The 18,336-nt window shown below is 40.7% G+C and overlaps 1 protein-coding gene across 8 annotated transcripts in view; it reads right to left on the minus strand.

The window, feature by feature from the left end:
• nrxn2b (neurexin 2b) overlaps positions 1-18,336 on the minus strand; it is a 661,557-nt gene that overhangs the window by 432,596 nt on the left and 210,625 nt on the right. For all 8 annotated transcript variants that reach the window (XM_030429949.1, XM_030429947.1, XM_030429950.1 and 5 more), the window contains one exon: positions 6,123-6,140. In XM_030429949.1, coding sequence (XP_030285809.1) covers positions 6,123-6,140 — 18 coding nt within the window. The remainder of the gene's footprint in view (positions 1-6,122; positions 6,141-18,336) is intronic.

The following is an 18,336-nucleotide window of genomic DNA, read 5'->3' on the forward strand; positions in this document are numbered from 1 at the left end:
ACCCCTGCTGCTCCCATAATATAACCACATTAATCTACACTTTTTTCCCCTCACATGCCAGCTCCTTCTCTACCCCCTCACGGAGTCAAATCAACCTAATAGATCTGCAATGAGCCTGCCGAGCATTGTAATGAAGCTCAGCCCTGGGCTTGACACAAACGCCAAAGGACATTGTGTGGATGGATTCCAAGGAGGAAATATGAGTCCAGATATGATGTTTTTGTGTTGCTTTGAAACATTTTGGGGGATTAGCTGAAAGGTTAGTTTGAGATGCAAAAGACAAATTGCATGCCTGTGTGCCTCACCATGCTGGAACTGTGGCTTGCAAGAGCACGCGTGCATAACAAGCAAAAAACAACTCAAGGAGTTCTCCCTCCATGACGTGCCTTGCTCTCCCCGAACCTTTCATCTCTGTGTATTGTTTTTCCCTAAGTTTTTTTTTCTCTTATATGTATTTATATTCACAGTCCTACACTCCCTTTCACTACTTTCCTTTGAGAAGCGGGTTTTTCCTCACAGCTACAGTATGTCATATCCTTGTCGCAAGTTCAAGAATCTTTAGACTCGACTTTAATTCCACTTCAGCTAACATTGCAGTCAGTGTTCTGTAGTTAGTGACGCAGTCTTTCAAGAAGCCTGAATCAAATTCGAGCTAATGAGTAAATACAAGACGTAGCCTAGGCTTCCTCTCTGCTGTGATCTCTTGGCAAGATGGAAAGATTTAGTCACGTTTTATGAGTGAAGGAAATCAAACCTGAATGCTGGGGGTCTGCGCAACTTCTCTTTGATTTGAGGATTAGAGCTATGGACTGTTCATCGCTGTCTTAACAATTACTCTGAGACTAATGGAAGCGGATGCCGTTAATCTTCACATGCTGGAACCAATGTAGATCTAGCAGTGCTCTCCGTCTCTTATTCCCAGTGTGTAGCCTCACACAGCTGAAATGAATACACTAAGCTCAACAATCACACTCTCACAACACACCATCATTTATAACAATCCATTGCAATTTCTCAGCAGTCAAGAGATTACCGTTTAATTTATTCGTTTGAGACAAGACAAGGATAAAATATAACGGCAGTAGATTTGAGTGACTGCCATGTCAGGGTTTTCTCCAGCCTCCAAAAAAAGGCAGAAAGTCAGCAGAGCACTAACAGAGCTACCATAAGCAACATAAACATTTTACAAGTCAAGATTTATGGTCATTGGTGTTAATGATATCATTTCTAAGCCCTACCACAATCACACTGAATATACAGCCAGACATTTATGAATTTATATACACGGAGAACGTGCAATTCATTTCCCACCTACAGTAGCAATAATATCTGTCCCGCGTGACAAAGACTCTTTTCAGACCTGAATACCTAGGCGTCATTGACATTGGGACCTACCACCCGACCCAGCTTCAGCTAGAAAGAAATGATAACAGTCAGAACAAGGAAAGCATCCTTTACATTCCCAATCCTCAGACTGTAACGCTAATACTGAAAGATGCAAAGACACAAAACTTAAAGTGCACAGGCATATGAAAACCCAACATCCCTGTCAAAAATGTGTTACAGGAAAACAAGTCAGACAATGTGTCCATTGACAATCTTAATCTTAATCTGTACTATATTATATTAATATACCCACAGAGGAACATTCTGATGAGGGAAAGAGACATTTTAAATGTAAATTTAATCCAGCTGAATCAGATCAGAATCTTTTGCAAATGTGAGATGCATATCAATGCCAGAGGAAAGGGAGCCTGTTTAATTAGACTGGTAGGCAGACAAGTGAAGCCAGTGTGTTTTTATTCATCTGAATCTGAACAAGGGGCTTAAATTAATTATTACTTCCCCATGTTTGAGCATCATTTTTCAATCTATAAATCTATACATCCATGCACTCGTTCCCATTTGCAGGTCCAGGTTTCCGCTATTTAAGCCAGCGTTGTGTTAAGACACAGTGGAGCATAAAATGGCATAAATGGTGCCTCAAATCGAGCAAATGAGTGGTCGTTTAATTGTAGTGAGTTAAACAGGTTCCCTGTGGTAGGGGATGAGATCCGGATGCCTTGAGTAGTAATTATCTCAGGTAGCTATCTCATTACCGCCCTCCTCTAGTATGTAAATGTGGCCACAGGCTCAGTTGTTATATTGTGGAACGGCCATTTTGTTGGTCTCTTCTGACACTTTGCAGTTTATAACCAGGCAGGGAAAATAACTTAAGTAATAAGATAATAGAGTGTTTTGATTATATTGGTTTCCACATTTTTTGCTGATATCTGAGACTCATTCAAGTAGTTGGGTTGTGGCTATCAAACAGAGCATTGCCTCTGTGCACAGCATTTTAATGATCAAGGGGAGTAATACAATGAGAAAGTTTGGAACTATTTCAATCTTCGCAGCCAACACTTATTCATCACAATTCATCTCGTTTTGTTCCCCTCATCTGCATCTAAATGCAGATGCACAGTGTTCCCTCTAGAACCTCTAGTGTGTGCGGTGCTTGAGTTTGGCCACAACAGCTTCTTGGTTAGGGTTATGAAAAGATCTTTGATGAATGCACATGGGACGCAAACCCCAGTCTCCTAGGTGAAGGTGCTGCCACGGATGGGCTCACAACCGAGTTTCCCAACTGTGAATAAAATCATAATGCTAGACTTTTGAAGTGTTATGAAAAAAAAGAAAGAAAAATGACTGAATTTAAAAAAAAAGAAAAGCTATGGGCATTGACACATTCTGTGGGGGCTTGTCTGACTATTCAACATTGAGGGTGAGTGTAGAGAACAACAATATTTTTTAAAAGTGCCACCCTCCACCCAACCCAGAGCCTGAATCCGTCATTTCCAAATTGTAGATGTGTGGTTCACTGAGCATCGGCGATACCATGTGTGGTGAGCGGGCCAATCCCACTGCAGCCTCCGCTTGAAGAGACTTTTGCTGGCTCTGACTAGCCTGAGGTTGGCATTCAAGGGAGGGAGAGAGAAAAAAAAAAAAGGAAAGAGAGATGCTAATCATCTGAGCTGAGGAGAACAAGGCTTGAGAAAGACAGAGACAGACAGAGAGATGTACACAGAAAGATGTCTGTGCCTCTGCCAGTGCCATTTTTTTGGAGTCAGACTGAAATTCAGCAATAGGATAAGGATCTCTGCTTGTAGTGTGCCTGCCTGCCTCTATATCTGAGGGACAACAATTACCTCTGCCACTACCTGCCTCATAAGCCAGTCGGTGAAAAGAAAAAACTTGGCTGTCGAGAAACACTGCAGTTAACTCCCAGACATGATATATTTTGCAACACTGATTGTCAAGTTCTTTAATCAGTGTGGAGCAGTGTGTGACATTCGTTCCAATGTGGATTTGGACAGTATTTATAAAATTTTGACAAAACCTCAGAGGAATGATGCGAGTGAGTGTGCGCCAGTGCACACTGCTTCAGTAAAATGTGGCAACATTTTACACAGCCGATGATGCATTTCGACACTGCATTATGCTTAGATCAATAAAAATGATGCGATAAAGATGATTCTGCAATCTGGGTCATTAATGACTACAACACTTCAAAATATGACTTTTGTGCAGTTGATAAATGGCAGTCTAATAATAGCTTTTATTATTCTATTGAAACAGTGGCGGTTCTAGACCAGTTTTAATAGGGGGGCCAGGTTGGGGCCACTTTTTTGTTAGGGGGCACATACAACCCAGAAAAAAAGATAAATCCCTCATTCAGACAAAACAGTGTTTACAATTTCAGCAATTTTGATTGGGTAGTAAACTGCTGAGTTACTTTATTTATGACTTTCCCTTCAAAACAAAATCATTGCAAGAAATCTGTCATTGTATTATTGATGCAGACTGCCTGTCAGGGGGGCCACAGGGGGGTCCAGACTCAGAGTTACGGGGGCAATGGCCCCTGTTGGCCCCCCACTAGAACCGCCCCTGTATTGAAATGTATGTTCCCAGTGTGTAATTTCCAGTGAGAAGACTAGTTTTAAAGAGGACTACAGAGGACTGATAGAGAGGCTTCCTGAGATATCGCGTTCACACGAATGAGACACCATGAGGTCACAGTGACCTTGACTTCTAACCAACACAATCTAATCAGTTCTTTCTTGAGTTCAAAAGGGTGTTGTTTCAAATTTGAAGAAATTCTCTCAAGGCGTTTCTGAGACATCACACAAGAATAAGACTGCCGGACGCACATAAATGCCTCCAGCCACAGCTATTGGCTGCAGAGAGGCATACAAAAAGTCATGTTTCACACCAATATCCAAATCACTGTTAACCATTGTTGCATTACTGGCCCAAAAAAAAAAAAAAAAAATGATATAACAATGGAGCAAATATGAGCTGCTCAGATAATGTATGACGACAGGGTTGTGGAATCTTTTCCGGCCGGCCACAAAAAGGTTGACTAAATGTGCTCAAGCATAAACGCACACATGTTTAATTTTCCGACTGACACAGAAACAGCTTGTATCTCAAAAGCAAAACTGAATTATCTTCCTCTTCCTTGCCTGGTGGTCTTAATGAAGATGAAACTCAATTTGCACTGGCCTCCCAGATCAAATTTTAATTAGTTTTTTATTCCTTTGCCTTTTTGGATCTTGATTCTCACAGGGAAGTAAAAGAATGGGTGTGGTATGTGAGTATTTCTTCCTACTCTGCACTGCACCCCAAGGGTGAACATGTCCCTAACCAAGCCTACAGTCCCCACCCGCCTTCCGAGCTGCCTCAGACAGACAAAATGCCACATTAGTATTCAGACGACATCAGATCTGAGGGCCAAACACTCTCTGGACAAAGCTTGACAAGCAGACACACACACACAGACACACAAACAGACACAGACACACACGCACACACACACACAGACAGGCCAAAAGCTATTTTACGTATAAGGATCAGAAGACATGCTTGGATTATCACCGTACAGAACTCCCAAGGGACAACATACACTGTGGCATTGGTTGAAAACATCTTTTTATCGTGACTGCGTGAGAATGACTGCATGTTTTTCTCATTACATGCCACACATTCTGCCGTGCTGTAGATTACTGTTTGCAATTCCAAATGCATAGTATGTACTGCAGCGAGACAAAGCTAATTATTAGGAGGGGAGCGATAACACTGACACATCACTAAAGCAGGAGTTGGCTGCTGCAAAGTGCTGCAAGCTAGACTTTTAAACTCTACTCATCTCATTTTCTCACTGTTTGTGTGAGGTGTTGATACGTCCCATTAGTCTGTCCATCTCGGCTCTCATCCCCCTATCTTTGTCCTATCCCTCACTCGTGTCCTCCTCCCCTACTGATTGCAAATGATGTGCTGATAGAAAAGCTAACATACTGTGACAAGTCAGCATATTTACAGATAAAGCCTCTGTCCGCGTTTTAATAATTTGCCTTAATGGTCCAAAAAACTTGAGGCCGAGTACACAACAGCATGAAGAAAGAAATGGAGTTTGCCCATTATTTTGCCTTGTCCTCTCATGAGTCCCATGAATGGGAAACCCATTTTCAAATTCAATAAAATGTGGAAGATCTGTGGAAAATAGAAGTGGAAGTATGCATTATACATCCAACTTGCTACCAAAAGTCACACTTTGAAAGTCTAATATGTGTGGTGTTTAAATCCACTTGAGGGAGCAAATAATGGGTAATTGTTTTTTTAATCCATAACCCTAAATCTAAATGACTACATCAAAGCCACTACATGACTCAATGTCACAAACCTCAGGGACTGACAAGGGATCAAATCATTGAATCCTGGGCTCCTAAACTAGCTAGTCATTTATTCAAACCTTTAAATTATGCCTTTACATTGGAAAATATGACCACTATGTGACTTGAAAAATAGGAACTAACTATTTTAACCATTTGAAATCACCCTTCAATATACAATAAAGACAAATGAAAGGCAATGCAGTAGACAATACCAAATAGCTGCAGTGCATATAACGACAGTGGAAATGAAGAAAGGGTGGCTGAGAGAACAATAACAAGTTCAGCAGGGATCAGAAAGTTCCATTGTTCATTTTCTACACAGACTGTCAGCTGTTACAGTCATTATGGCAGCAGGGTGATATCAAAACATACATAGGAGGCGGAAGCTACAGAGACAAGGCCACTTACCGACTTGAGATGAGTCACCTATAGGAGAAGAGAAAGAGGAGAGAAAAAGAAGAGATGAATCAGTTCAAAGGGCAAAGCAAAATGTCACACCTTGAGTACACCTGCTAACCAAGAGATAGTCAGAACAAAATGAGATATAATAGCACGGGGAGAAAAAAAACAAGTCAGACTGCAATTAGCATTAGATGTCTACGAGAGTGCTATTCCACACGTAAGCCTCAACACAATGCTGCTTATTGAGATGGTGGAAGAAAAACAACTACCGGGGATGTTCAGAAGGCAACATCCATATTTTCTTCATAAACCAAGTCTTAAAGGTCAAGAGTGGAACAGTGAACTTCTTGGCATTCACTTTCCACCTCTCTCTACTCTGCAAATGACTTCTCCTAGAGACAAAACTCCAGAATAACCAGTCATTTCTTTTCATGAAAAAGCTACCTCGCCAAAAGGAAGGAAACAAAGAAAATAAATAAGAATCAAGGCAAGGCAAAAAGAGGCGACAACCAAATATGCATATAGAAAAAAACTAAAATAGTAACTTTTAATAAAGAGTAATATCAACATCACAATGTAGACATATATATTCAGCCTCTTGCCACCTCCTGGTAGATTTGCTAGGAGATTTGACATCGACAAACGATCGATTAGTGTGACTTTAAACCATACCAAGTTAATGTCAGAGTCCCAAATAGAGAGATGCACAACACTGGAGCAAGAGGAAGAAAGAGAGGTAGGGAGGGATAACAATTTATAAAGATATTCAAAGGATGTCCCAATACCTCAACCCACTGATTAATAAAATGGATGCAGAGTCTGGCTCACACTCCTTTTTGGATTCCTTCCAATCTTCAATAGATAATTCAGAAAGGCAAAAAATATGTTTCAATTAGCATGCATAATTTTCATCAGAAAAATCGATCCATGCAGCCAGGTCAAATTCCTAATTAAAGATTGGAGTTGCTGCATCGGGTTGGCAGGTGTTAAGTATCGAAAGAAGTATATAGAGAATTTTTAGATCAATTCGAGGTGGAGGGTGCATCCAATTAACTTGTGAAAAGTCAAACTTCTTTTTTCAGAGAAGTTAGGCTATACACAATCCCGCTCATCGTGCAAAATTTTGATGTATAAACATGTGTCCTCGACCAAAGTGCCTTCTAGCTATTGACTTGATGATTGATCCTGTAGATACAAAGACTTTTTTCAGACCTGCAGTATTTTTTGTTTTATGTCAGCAGCTAATATTGTTGCAGCTGAAGATAACTGATTGGTTAAAAGAAAAACTGAACTGTACATTTAAATCTAAAGGAAAATTTAAAGGAAAAGCAGCAAATCTTGTGTGAAGGTGCAGTGTTATGGCTGGTTACAACACATTTTGGCCTGTAATTTCACCAGCCATTGGCAGACAGACCAAAATATTTTGGACCTTGACTTAAAGACTTCCAAAGACCATACATGGAAGTTCATGAGCTTGCTCAAATGCACAGTCAAAGGGCAATTTACACCTTAGCCCCCTGAGCTGCTGCTGCTGCTGCTTAGAGTTCTGTTACAGTACAATGCCTTCAGTCATAGAGGATGAGATAGGCTGTCAATCCTATTATTCAATGTCCAAGGTGAAAAGGAGCCTCTTCCGTCCCTACACATGGAGAAGAGCATGAATGCAAGCCAGAGCAGATGGAGCGCAAGGCACTTTGCCTTGCAGTGCCTTGCTCTTGATCTACAGGCTAGGCACACATGCTGAGACAGAGCTTAAATGTCCACATTCGTGGATGAAGGCAATGGGAGAAAAGGAGCCAGAGGAATGAGCACAATCAATAGGCCTTGGTCTCCTAGGCTTTGTTTGTTAATATCCCGGGTTTTGACAAGGATATCTCAGGCTCCCTGTGCCCAGCTTGCTCTGACATCAACAAACATGCTCTCAACACGGGGGGGGGGTAAAGGCAATGATGGGGACAAGTAGAAAGTGAGTGAGTTTGTGTGTTTGTGTGTGTGTGTGTGTGTGTGTGTGTGTGTGTGTGTGTGTGTGTGTGTGTGTGCGTGCGTGCGTGTGTGTATCAAGGAGGGAAAGATAGCGAATGAGGAGATGGTTGGTCAAACAGACCTCATCTATCATGACTCTTTGCTGCTCCCAGGCCACAGCGTGCACAGCAAAAGGGAAATAAAGATGTACAGAGCGGCATACGTGCTCCCATGTAATATCATGTCACGGCAGCTGTGAACAAATATAAAGTTATGGCAGCCAAGCCATTTTTACAGTGTGGGACAGAGAGCTAGGGTTATCATGTTTTATTGATGATATATCATTCTGGAGAGGTGATTGGACCCAGGGGCAGAGCTATAAAGTCTATAGTGACCCCGTAGTATAGTAAATAACCCCAGCTGGATGCCAGCAACAGTTTGGTGCTCAGTTTTTCATGAATGAAACATATTGAAGCCACGGCTGGTGAGTTGCAGCGACAGTGAAAGCAAGTTCTGAAGTTTGGACACCCAGCCACATTATCCCGCAGGCTCTTCAAGCTGCCAGATGCCCCTTATTACACCCAAAAATCCATGTAACTTTTGTGACCACGGTACCATCACTGCAGAAGCAAGGCTATGATCCCCTTTTCTTTTTGTCACAACAGTCTCACAGCCAGGAAGCAGTGACCCCTGTCTGCTGTCGATTTACTTTCCATCTCTTACCACACCGTCCAAAACCTCTCTCTCAGCACCGCTTAGCTGTCAACCTCACTTGCCCCGAAATGCAGAGAGAGAGAAGTGTGGAGAGAACACACATGTATGAGTGAGAAGCACACACTCATGCGCTCACAAACGGAGAAGAAGAAAAGATCAATACGATGGCACTTTCCATGGAGTCAACATTTCAAGTTACTTATTTGTTCTAATCATCAGAGCCTTGCTAGCTTACTGCTACATGTGTTTTTCTAATTTATTTTTTTTTTTTTCGATGGCAAAAATACCAAAACAAACAACAGTTCAGTTTGCTGTGACATAATTAATTAGTCTACTGTATCATTACCATTAATGTTTACATTAGCGCTGTCAGCTTTTGTCAACTTGCTGGTTGGTCTGTTTTGAAAACAAGTCCTATCGTTCTCACCCACGCTGTGTTGCTGTTGGTTCACATTTCGAAACGAATCTTCACCAACATTTCTTTGCTTAGCATTATGTTCAATTGTGATCACCAGGTTTGGTCTTCTGCCCGAGTTTAACACACACAGTAATGATCTGCATTGCATCCTGGTTAGAATTGATTTGGCCTGAATGTGCCCTGACATTGGTGGATTTTAGGGCTGTTGTATCAACAGCAGATTGTTGCATTTTGTATGCATGTATCCACAGACACACAGAGAAATGTCACATAGAGATAGAGAGCTGCCCTTCTGCTTTCTGTAATTTTTCTACCTTTTTTTTTCTTTTTTCTCTGGTCTCTGGTTTCTTTTTTCTCTGGTCATGTAGTACCAATTTGAAAACATATTGCCATCTTTCTATTACATAGTACAATTCTATGCAAGGGCCATATTTCCAGAGGTGAAATTATTTTTCAAGTAAGCCATGTCTCCATGTCAGTATAACCAATACCAAGGCCCTAGTCCTACGTATCTAAATTGAATCCAACCTGTCATATTCAGACTTTGTTGTGGCCATTTTGTGGCTGTTATCTTGTGCTTGCTGTGTTTCAGAGGTGCTGGTGAGGCTGGGAGGGGTCTCCCCATTACTGGAGCTGTTGACGCTCACACACAAATGCAGCGCATTAGTAGTCAGCCTACTCGCTTCTCCCTACTCGCTGCCAGATGATTTAGTCAGTTACTAGCGGTACATTGCGACACTTCTAGTGATAGATATTCTATAGTGTTATTTAGTTATTTCCTTCTTTGCTCCTTCTCCAGTGAACAGACTCTCTCTGATCAGCTCCACTCCACCGGCTGACCAGCCTCCAGCACCTCTGATGCCGAACCACTCTACCAGCAATCCTCTGAGCCTCTCCCCCTGCGCTATCCACCGGCATCACCATAAGTTGCCTCCACCGCCAGTGATGAAATCAAACTAAGTATAATTTACTCAAGTACTGTTCTTAAGTTCTATTTTGAGGTGCTCAAGTATTTCCCTTATTCTGCTAAGGCGGTTATTTGATACGTTTTGTTGCTTTGCACATAAGATTATTCAGTGTTTATTAGCTATTCATTCTGACGTGTTACCAAACAGATATTGCTATGGGCATCACATTGAGTGAGAAGATGTTTCATCAGAGCCAAAGTAGCAAATTTTCTATGTATTAGTTGGTTAGTTTTTGTCTGCAGTCTGACAGAAAACCACAGATACCGATAATCGGAAAAAGCTGAGTATCTGCCCCAAGTCCAGGGCAGATAATCGGTCTACCCCTACTGAAAATATTACCAATTCATGAAGGAACGATAAGTCATTGCCTTGATACAGTATGTTGTACCCTTTATTCCCCTTTACAGCTAACTTGTACCCATGAACAAACATAATCATTTATGCTCTCAGAGCTGCTACTTCTGACAAAAACTCGCATGAGAGGTTGAAGAAAGAGAGACAGTGGACGTAAGGCAGCAAAGAAAAAATGAATAAATATTAGAAATCAATGATTTCAGTTAGAATCTCCAACTCAGCATGACTCTTTCTTGAACCATTTCAGTATTAAAATGTCATCTCAGAACCATGCATCTGTCAACAAACGACAACTAAAACTTCTCATGGTGAGGTCTCTTACGATGCGAATACAACCACAAAAGTTAGACAAGACTGTGTCAGTGGCTTCTACACAGATATAAAAATGTCATGCTTCGCGAGAGTCTCTCCCTGCTGGGCAAAGTATGGAAATAGGAAAGTTGACTGCGCATTTCCTGAATTCTCAAGAAACTGTGGGGGGAAAAAAATCTATACCCATACTTTAACACAGAGGTGTCAAGCCAACCACTGGAATTACTTTATTTTCCACAACAGTGAGCAAACAAGTGAAAACTGCTGGCATTCTGCCTTGATCAAGATCTTATTAGTCTGGATTTCCCATAATAAGGGTAAACGGATAGTACCAACAGGCTGCTCACATCACTGTGCTCTCCTGAGTCGTTCAAGGAATAAAATACCCGTGCTAAAGGTTCACCACAGACAATGACCACCTGTGCATGGTTTAAACTTTTGAAATGTTTCCCAGGTAATGTGAGGAGGCTTTTAATAAACCAAATAAAATGCTGTCCCTTCGACGAATGGTTATCAAATAAACAAATCCCCTGGATGAAACACAAAACTGTCAAATAAAATCTAGATGAATGTTGTGAATTCAACACCCTATTTAGTGAATGAAAAACCCCCAGGTTACTCTTAAAATTGGAAATTGGAAGCTCTAAAACTAACTAGAATTCATTGTTTTTCTGGTATGAAATAATAATAATGATAAAATACCTAAACATAGAGGTGGTCTGTACTGCACTGGCATTCAAGGTAATAAAATGAACATCAAACATATAATTGATGTTTAAATGAACTCTATAAACAAAAAAAATCTCCAACAACAGCATATACTGCAAGTTTTACAATGATTAAATGCTCTTCCTTATCCCTGATGTCACGCTGTGGCAAGATGACAAATACAGAAGACGGCAGACTTTTGGGGTTTACTGTTCATGTGCTCTGCCCTAGTACGGGTCACTTTAACAGTACAACAGCCAATTTGTCATAATATCCCAGAGACTTTGATGCAACACATTCTTATGACATTAAATCATCCACTACAAAATCAAGTGCAGAAGTAATTTGCTGTTCTCTGTATTTTTCTCTATGGCTTCATTGGCTTGTGTATTATATGGTGTCTAATATCCATATATACTACATGACATTCCCGGTCTGCAGTAGATAAAACAGCATATAGATTACTAATAAGCTACAGTCACTTAGGCTCTGCAAAGTTTGACAGAAGGTAAAGTGTTCATCCAGCCAATTGCTTAGAACATGATGTGCATGAGCTACAGCGTTTGAAGCAGGGCTTTTAGTCATTAATAGGGCAGCGATCTGCATGTGACATCCAGTGCCTCTGTTTAGTTTCCACTTAAGATGTCGCTGAGGACAAGTATCTTCTGCTCTCTGGTGTAGCCTTCTCTGCTTAAACCTGTTGTTCAAACTTCTCTGTGTGTTTATGTGTGAATGAGTAGATGAATGCCAGTTCAACACGGCAGAATCTGTATGTATTTCAATCAACAATCACAACACTTAACAATCTCTCAGTTATGCTTTTACCAACCTCTCTCCTTTTGCCAAGTTATTATTCAAGTCTAGAGAGATTGAGCGAGCACTGCAGTCCGCAATTTTCTGACATTGAACACTTTTTGAGATAATAGCTGTGTAAAGGTAAGGCTCTGCTGTAGAGGTGTAATTACTGTAAAATGATTTAGGCCCTTTATAATGGCAGGCTTTTCCCTGCCTATCTAACTCAAAGGCAGGTTGCCTTTGTCTTACTGGCAGCGGCCTTTTTTTTTAATTAGCAAAAACGCAGAAGTCCAGGTCAGGACCCAGGCACCGTCTTATCTGCATCCGGACCTATAACCAACAAATTATTGAGAATTGTTACATGTTAATGGAGGTTTTCTATATTAACTGGGGCCACTTTTCCTGCCTTTTATGTACTAGTTTAGCGGCTGATGGAAACCTACAGACCAATTGCTGTAAATCATCTTATATATCTACTACATATAGCACTGAATCATAATGCAAGTCAGACATGAGGCTCCGGACCTTCATTTAAGGACAATTTCTCTAATTGGACCTCTTTGAATTTTAATTGAATACAGCTGACTTAATGGATATCTTAGGTATATCTAAACCTACATAATCTTTAGTAAATAGATAGATAGGAAAGTTTAAGTGGTTTGCAGCTTCAAAGAACTGTCATACATACAAATAAGGCAATAACTCAAAATGTATTTTCAAAAACTAAAATCATGAAGATAATACCGTACTTTAATAAAAGGCCATGGACACAAGAGGAAAGAGAGAGTGATGGAATATAAAGGTCTATTTTAACATCTTTAGACTAGGAAAATAACTCAATAAGGGGATGTTTAATACACTGTCAATGTCTCCTGCCATCTGCTTTCTTAATAAACCACTCGAAAAAGTGTGTGCACAAACTGTGCACCTTGTATGCCATGCACGTTCTCAAGCCTTTGCCACCTTTGTCTCAAAAACATCTAGGGAAAACCCTGAAGGGTTCACCTCAGGAAAAGGTTGCCTTCATTTTAAAATAGCCATTAACAAAAAAACTAAAATTCATCCCAGGTCAGTTTTTATAGAGGTTAGACCAGAGGGCTAAGCATGCAACATACTCAGTGTGCACAACACAGCACACGGCCGGTAACTGGTCCTGTCAATAATGGCAACGGGCCTACCAAAGGAACTTTCACCCATGGCCCTGCCAATGCCTGTCAAGAGCAACCAAGCTTGAGAAGGAGGTTGTGTCCAGAGATGCATTTGTAGACACAAGATGAGGAACTCCCGTTGATCTTTTGGTAGGAAGATTCCACTTAGAAAAGGGCTCACTCTACGAAGCTGTGCGCATTGATTCCATTGCGTGCATCTCTGTGACCTTGTGTGTAGGACACCTGTTTTGTTCTGTCCCCCATGCAGCTTCCTATCCCACTGGGAGAGTTTCGGAAGCAGAGCATCATGCCTGCACAATATTGTTGACTTGCTCAGATTTCCCTGATTTCCCGCGCTTCTACCATGGGTGAAGAGGCTTAAAAGTTTGTTTTTTTTGCCTTTTTTATGTTTGAAGTGTGTTAATTAGATCATGGGTATGCACAAGGAGTTTAATATTGAATATTGCACTATGCTTTTCCATAGTCAAACTTTGTGCCTGGCCTGCTCTGTGCAGCTTGACATGGCTGTTTGTCAACGCAGAGAAGAGCAGAGTGGAGAGCTGTTTCTGGGCCACATTGCAGTGGTTGGAACCACAATGGTAAAATGGCAACAAACAAGTAAGTATCCTAGGATTCCGCAAGCGCCTCTAAACAGACCACATACAGAGGGACTGTGCAGAGGCAGCTATGGCTCACGCTTACTTGCATCAAAGCTGCCATCAGGCCTATGAGGTGAGACAAGTTGCCCCTTCCAAACTGAAATAGGTGGACACTAAATTGTAGTGTCTTTTCTTGGCATAATATGATTGTTGCAGTCCCTGTCCTCAGAGCCAAGACTGACACTTACAGCTGAGACTTCTTGGCCCATAGTTCAGGTTTAACCCCAGAACTAAAAAATTAAGATTTAAACTCTTTATTAAGATGATTTAATCATCATTAAAGAGCAAAGGATTATGCACTAATCCCCTGAGTGCCAACGGACCGGGCCATATGACAAAGATATCGCAAAAAACTGCATCCTGGAAAACAGGCCATCCATTATTATATTGTTCCCAATTAGGCAAGTTCAATTTTCCTGCATGCAACTTGACGGAGATATTGGAGTAGAGACATACTGTAGAAGCGTTTTCTGATGAAATCAGCAGGTTGCCATCATTTTTTAGAACATTCCAACAAGGTTACGAATCACTTTTATGATTTGACAATGTCACAATGTTTAGATGAGTTTAGACACCAGCAACTTGGTCGGGGAAGAAAACAATTTTTGGATTAAATTAAGAACATACTAAGGCTTGGGAAACATTTTAAATGGGGGTTAAATGTACTGCTCTGTAGCAGGTGAGGGACATTCTCCATCGTGGTTATAGTAACAACCACATGATGGAGATAGAAAAAAAATCATCGTGATCTTGGTTAAAACAAACCAATGTTGAAAGACAGAAAACCAAAAGCAGTCTCTTTGGTTGAGACAGACGTTTTGTTGATCCATCCGTTCACCCAAACCTTGACCCTATGTTTTGTCACTTTATTTCAACAGGTCTTTTTCTCTATGACAGAATCTGTTTTGGGCCCTTGCTGAAAGGAACGATACTGTGGGCTTTCTTAACAAGACAGTCTCAGTGCCTACCTTTAGGCCTCAAAACAATGTGACAAAAATATTGCACATGTCAATCTCAAACCACCCTTGAGGAAACTGCATGAATCGTTATCATCAATGTTCTCTTATCAGAGATTCTTTAAATATAGGTGACCACAAAGTACACAGATTACAATGTATTTAAGAGCAAGCAACTATGCAAGGAATCAAAAAATGAAATACAGACTCAAGAGCAAGAAACATTTGCAACAGCCCATTAACAGACTTTGTGCTATTGCTGCATACTGACTGGCTCTTCCCAGGACAGAGCTTGTCAGAATTAGCCCACCACCCTGTCATGGCTTTTCTAACCAATGCAGCTTGTTAGAACCTTGACCATACACTTACCAGCATCAAACAGTCTCACAGGAGTATTTGATGCCAGATCCATGTTTTTTCCATGGGGCATTTACAAGCATCACTGTCCCTTGTGCTCCTCTTGCTCTTACTTCTCTTCTGCAATTTTTATGTCTGCAATATTCTAAGAATTAAGAAGTTTTTAAGCTTTTGATCATACTTCAGTGTTATTACTGGCATCCCAAGCAGTCAGCTAGGGTTAAATACTCCATGAGCTGCCACCACTGGTAGTGCGAGTAAGTGAGGGAGCATAGCTTCCCCAGAGATATGAAAGCCATTGTGAAAAGTGCAATTTTGGAAATCGGACAGCTATTCTTTCGTCTTTCATGGCGGCTGTCTGTGTCCAAGCACTAATCAGACAATAGAAAAGTAGACTTTAAAATGCTAGCATTAATGTTTAGAGTGAAGGACAGAACACTTCCTGACTATATCCAAGGGTTATTTTCAATAAGAGGGAACAGCTTTCCATGCAGGGAGGATTATGTGTTTGAAAAGAAGGAGAGGGTACAGACGGCAATAAAGAGTAAGTCTCCTTGACAGCTAAAGAGGTAAAAATGTTTAACTATTGTAAATAGTAATAGACATGAGGTAACTCTCTCTCTCTCTCTCTCTCTCTCTCTCTCTCTCTATATATATATATATATATATATATATATATATATATATATATATATATTGATTTCGATGCATGGGCAGAATGGGTAGTAGTCCATTAGGCAGCACATAAAATGGTGCTGACAATAAACAACAATGGCACAGGTAGGGGACATTAAGACATGATGATGACATCTTTTTTTATTATTATATAGCTGCAATGCAAAAAAAACAAAAAAAAAAACAAACATTAATAATGTTTAGAGTGACACTAAGCAAAAGTTTTTTTTTCAGCTATTTATTGGCTTTATGCAAAATCTCAAATTTCCAGTTTGAAAACAAGTTTGGGTAAATGTCTCTCAACTCTTTCCTCTCTCTTCATTCACACCTATACTTTTAACAAACATCAATATTGTCATACAAACACATACAAATTCAACCAATATTTATCTAACCACGATAATGCATTTTAACTTTTATTTTTTTCCTGCTGCCTCCACAGAAGGCTGGAGAAAGCCCTGTTGCCAGGTAACAGTGACACAGTTGAGCAACTGGGTTGGGTTAATAGCAAAAGTGGCTTTCTGAGAAACCACTGGCCCTCTGGAACCTCAGTGGGCAGCAGGCTTGAGTAGCCTTCCCAGGAGAAAATTAGACCAGCGGTTGCAAGTCTCCTCTTAGCCATATTTGAGTGCAGTGTGGGACTGAGAGATGTTGCAGTGACTCAAGGGGTAAAGTCATAAAATTTGTTTGAGAAGGAACAACATAATAAGAACATAACAAAGCATGTGTCAGGCATATGCATGCTCTTTACATTCGCAGTACAAAGCAGTCATGTAAATCTGACATCTTTCTGTTTATTGTGTTGCAACCCTTTACTACAGTGGAAGATGATTGTCTCTACTTTAAGGAAATTAAGTATTCCGGAAGGGAAAAAGCTTTTTTCCAAAATTCAAAAATGTGGAGAGCTAAGTGTTTCATCCAGTCAGAATTAAGTTGCACCATGTCCTCCATAATCCAGTGTGCATTCAAAAGTGTGAGTGGTGTGATAGATTAGTGCAGTTATTTTAACTGGCACATCAGACATCACGTTTTCTGTGAATCCCAGTGACCTTGAGGGTGCTTGCCTGTGATATGACACGGTACCGCTTAGTTGTTGGGTGGTGCTTGAAGCCAGTGTTTGACCAATGAATGCTTCATACACACAGACAAACGCACGCACACACACACACACACACACACACACACACACACTGATCCCCCTCTCCTAGTGCGTCTGCACATCTCTTTCCAGGACCCCAGTCCTTGCTCTAATCCTCCGGACTCGATGCTGAGGCTGCAGCCTGGTAATTCACCAAATCCCCTTCTGCAACCCTCAGCCCATACCTCTCCTCCGGTTCAAGTGCTCCTTGACAGTACACACACAAACACACACACACACACATGCTTACATAGAAACATCATATCCACATATAAGCATGGGAAGCACGCAATAAGGCTACATGCTGCATATATACAAACAAAAACCTCTATCAAATGCCTCAATATATACTGTGAAGGCCATTTTCTTGGCTTGCAGTAAAAGAGTGACTTCTTTTTCTGGAGTTTTCAGTTGATGAAGTGTCAGTGTTTACAGCCTTTGCAGCTTAGGTCTGCTTTCTGCCCCTTCCTATAAAAGGCTCATCTTTATGTCTTGATTCTCAAAACTGTCACTCGAAAAACATCCACATTTGATTGCTTATTTCATCAAATGCCTTTTTTTGGTTCTTTTTTTTTTTTATTTTTCTATTGCACAACACCAAAGTGCTCCCCGATTTGCCATTAGAAAGCACCCAGAAGAACAATGTGTAATTTTAGCCTGCCGTTGAAACCGTCTGAGCACGTCAGTCAAGAGCAAAACACGACTGCTTTACGCTAGATACGACTTGAAATGTTTTTCTTCCTTGGAAAATGGAGATTATATACAAGGATAAATGATCAAATGGGCACACTGAGAGAGATATTTCTGATTCACGTGGCGTCCACAGTCGGGTATTAAAATGTCAATCTCATCTTTTAAAATACTGTTTTTGTCGAAGAGGACACTTGTATTATGATAAAACAAGAGCTCAAATGTAGATTTGAGTGGGGAAGTTTTTTGGCGTCCAAACAAAAACCAGTGTTAACAGATATAATTACTCTATAATTACTAAAGGGAGAAAAAGCATTACATAATACACAACCATCAGACACAACAGTCATACAATTTTACAGTCTA

This window comes from Sparus aurata, chromosome 10 (genome assembly GCF_900880675.1).
Source record: "Sparus aurata chromosome 10, fSpaAur1.1, whole genome shotgun sequence".
In the NCBI taxonomy this organism is placed as follows: Eukaryota; Metazoa; Chordata; class Actinopteri; order Spariformes; family Sparidae; genus Sparus; species Sparus aurata.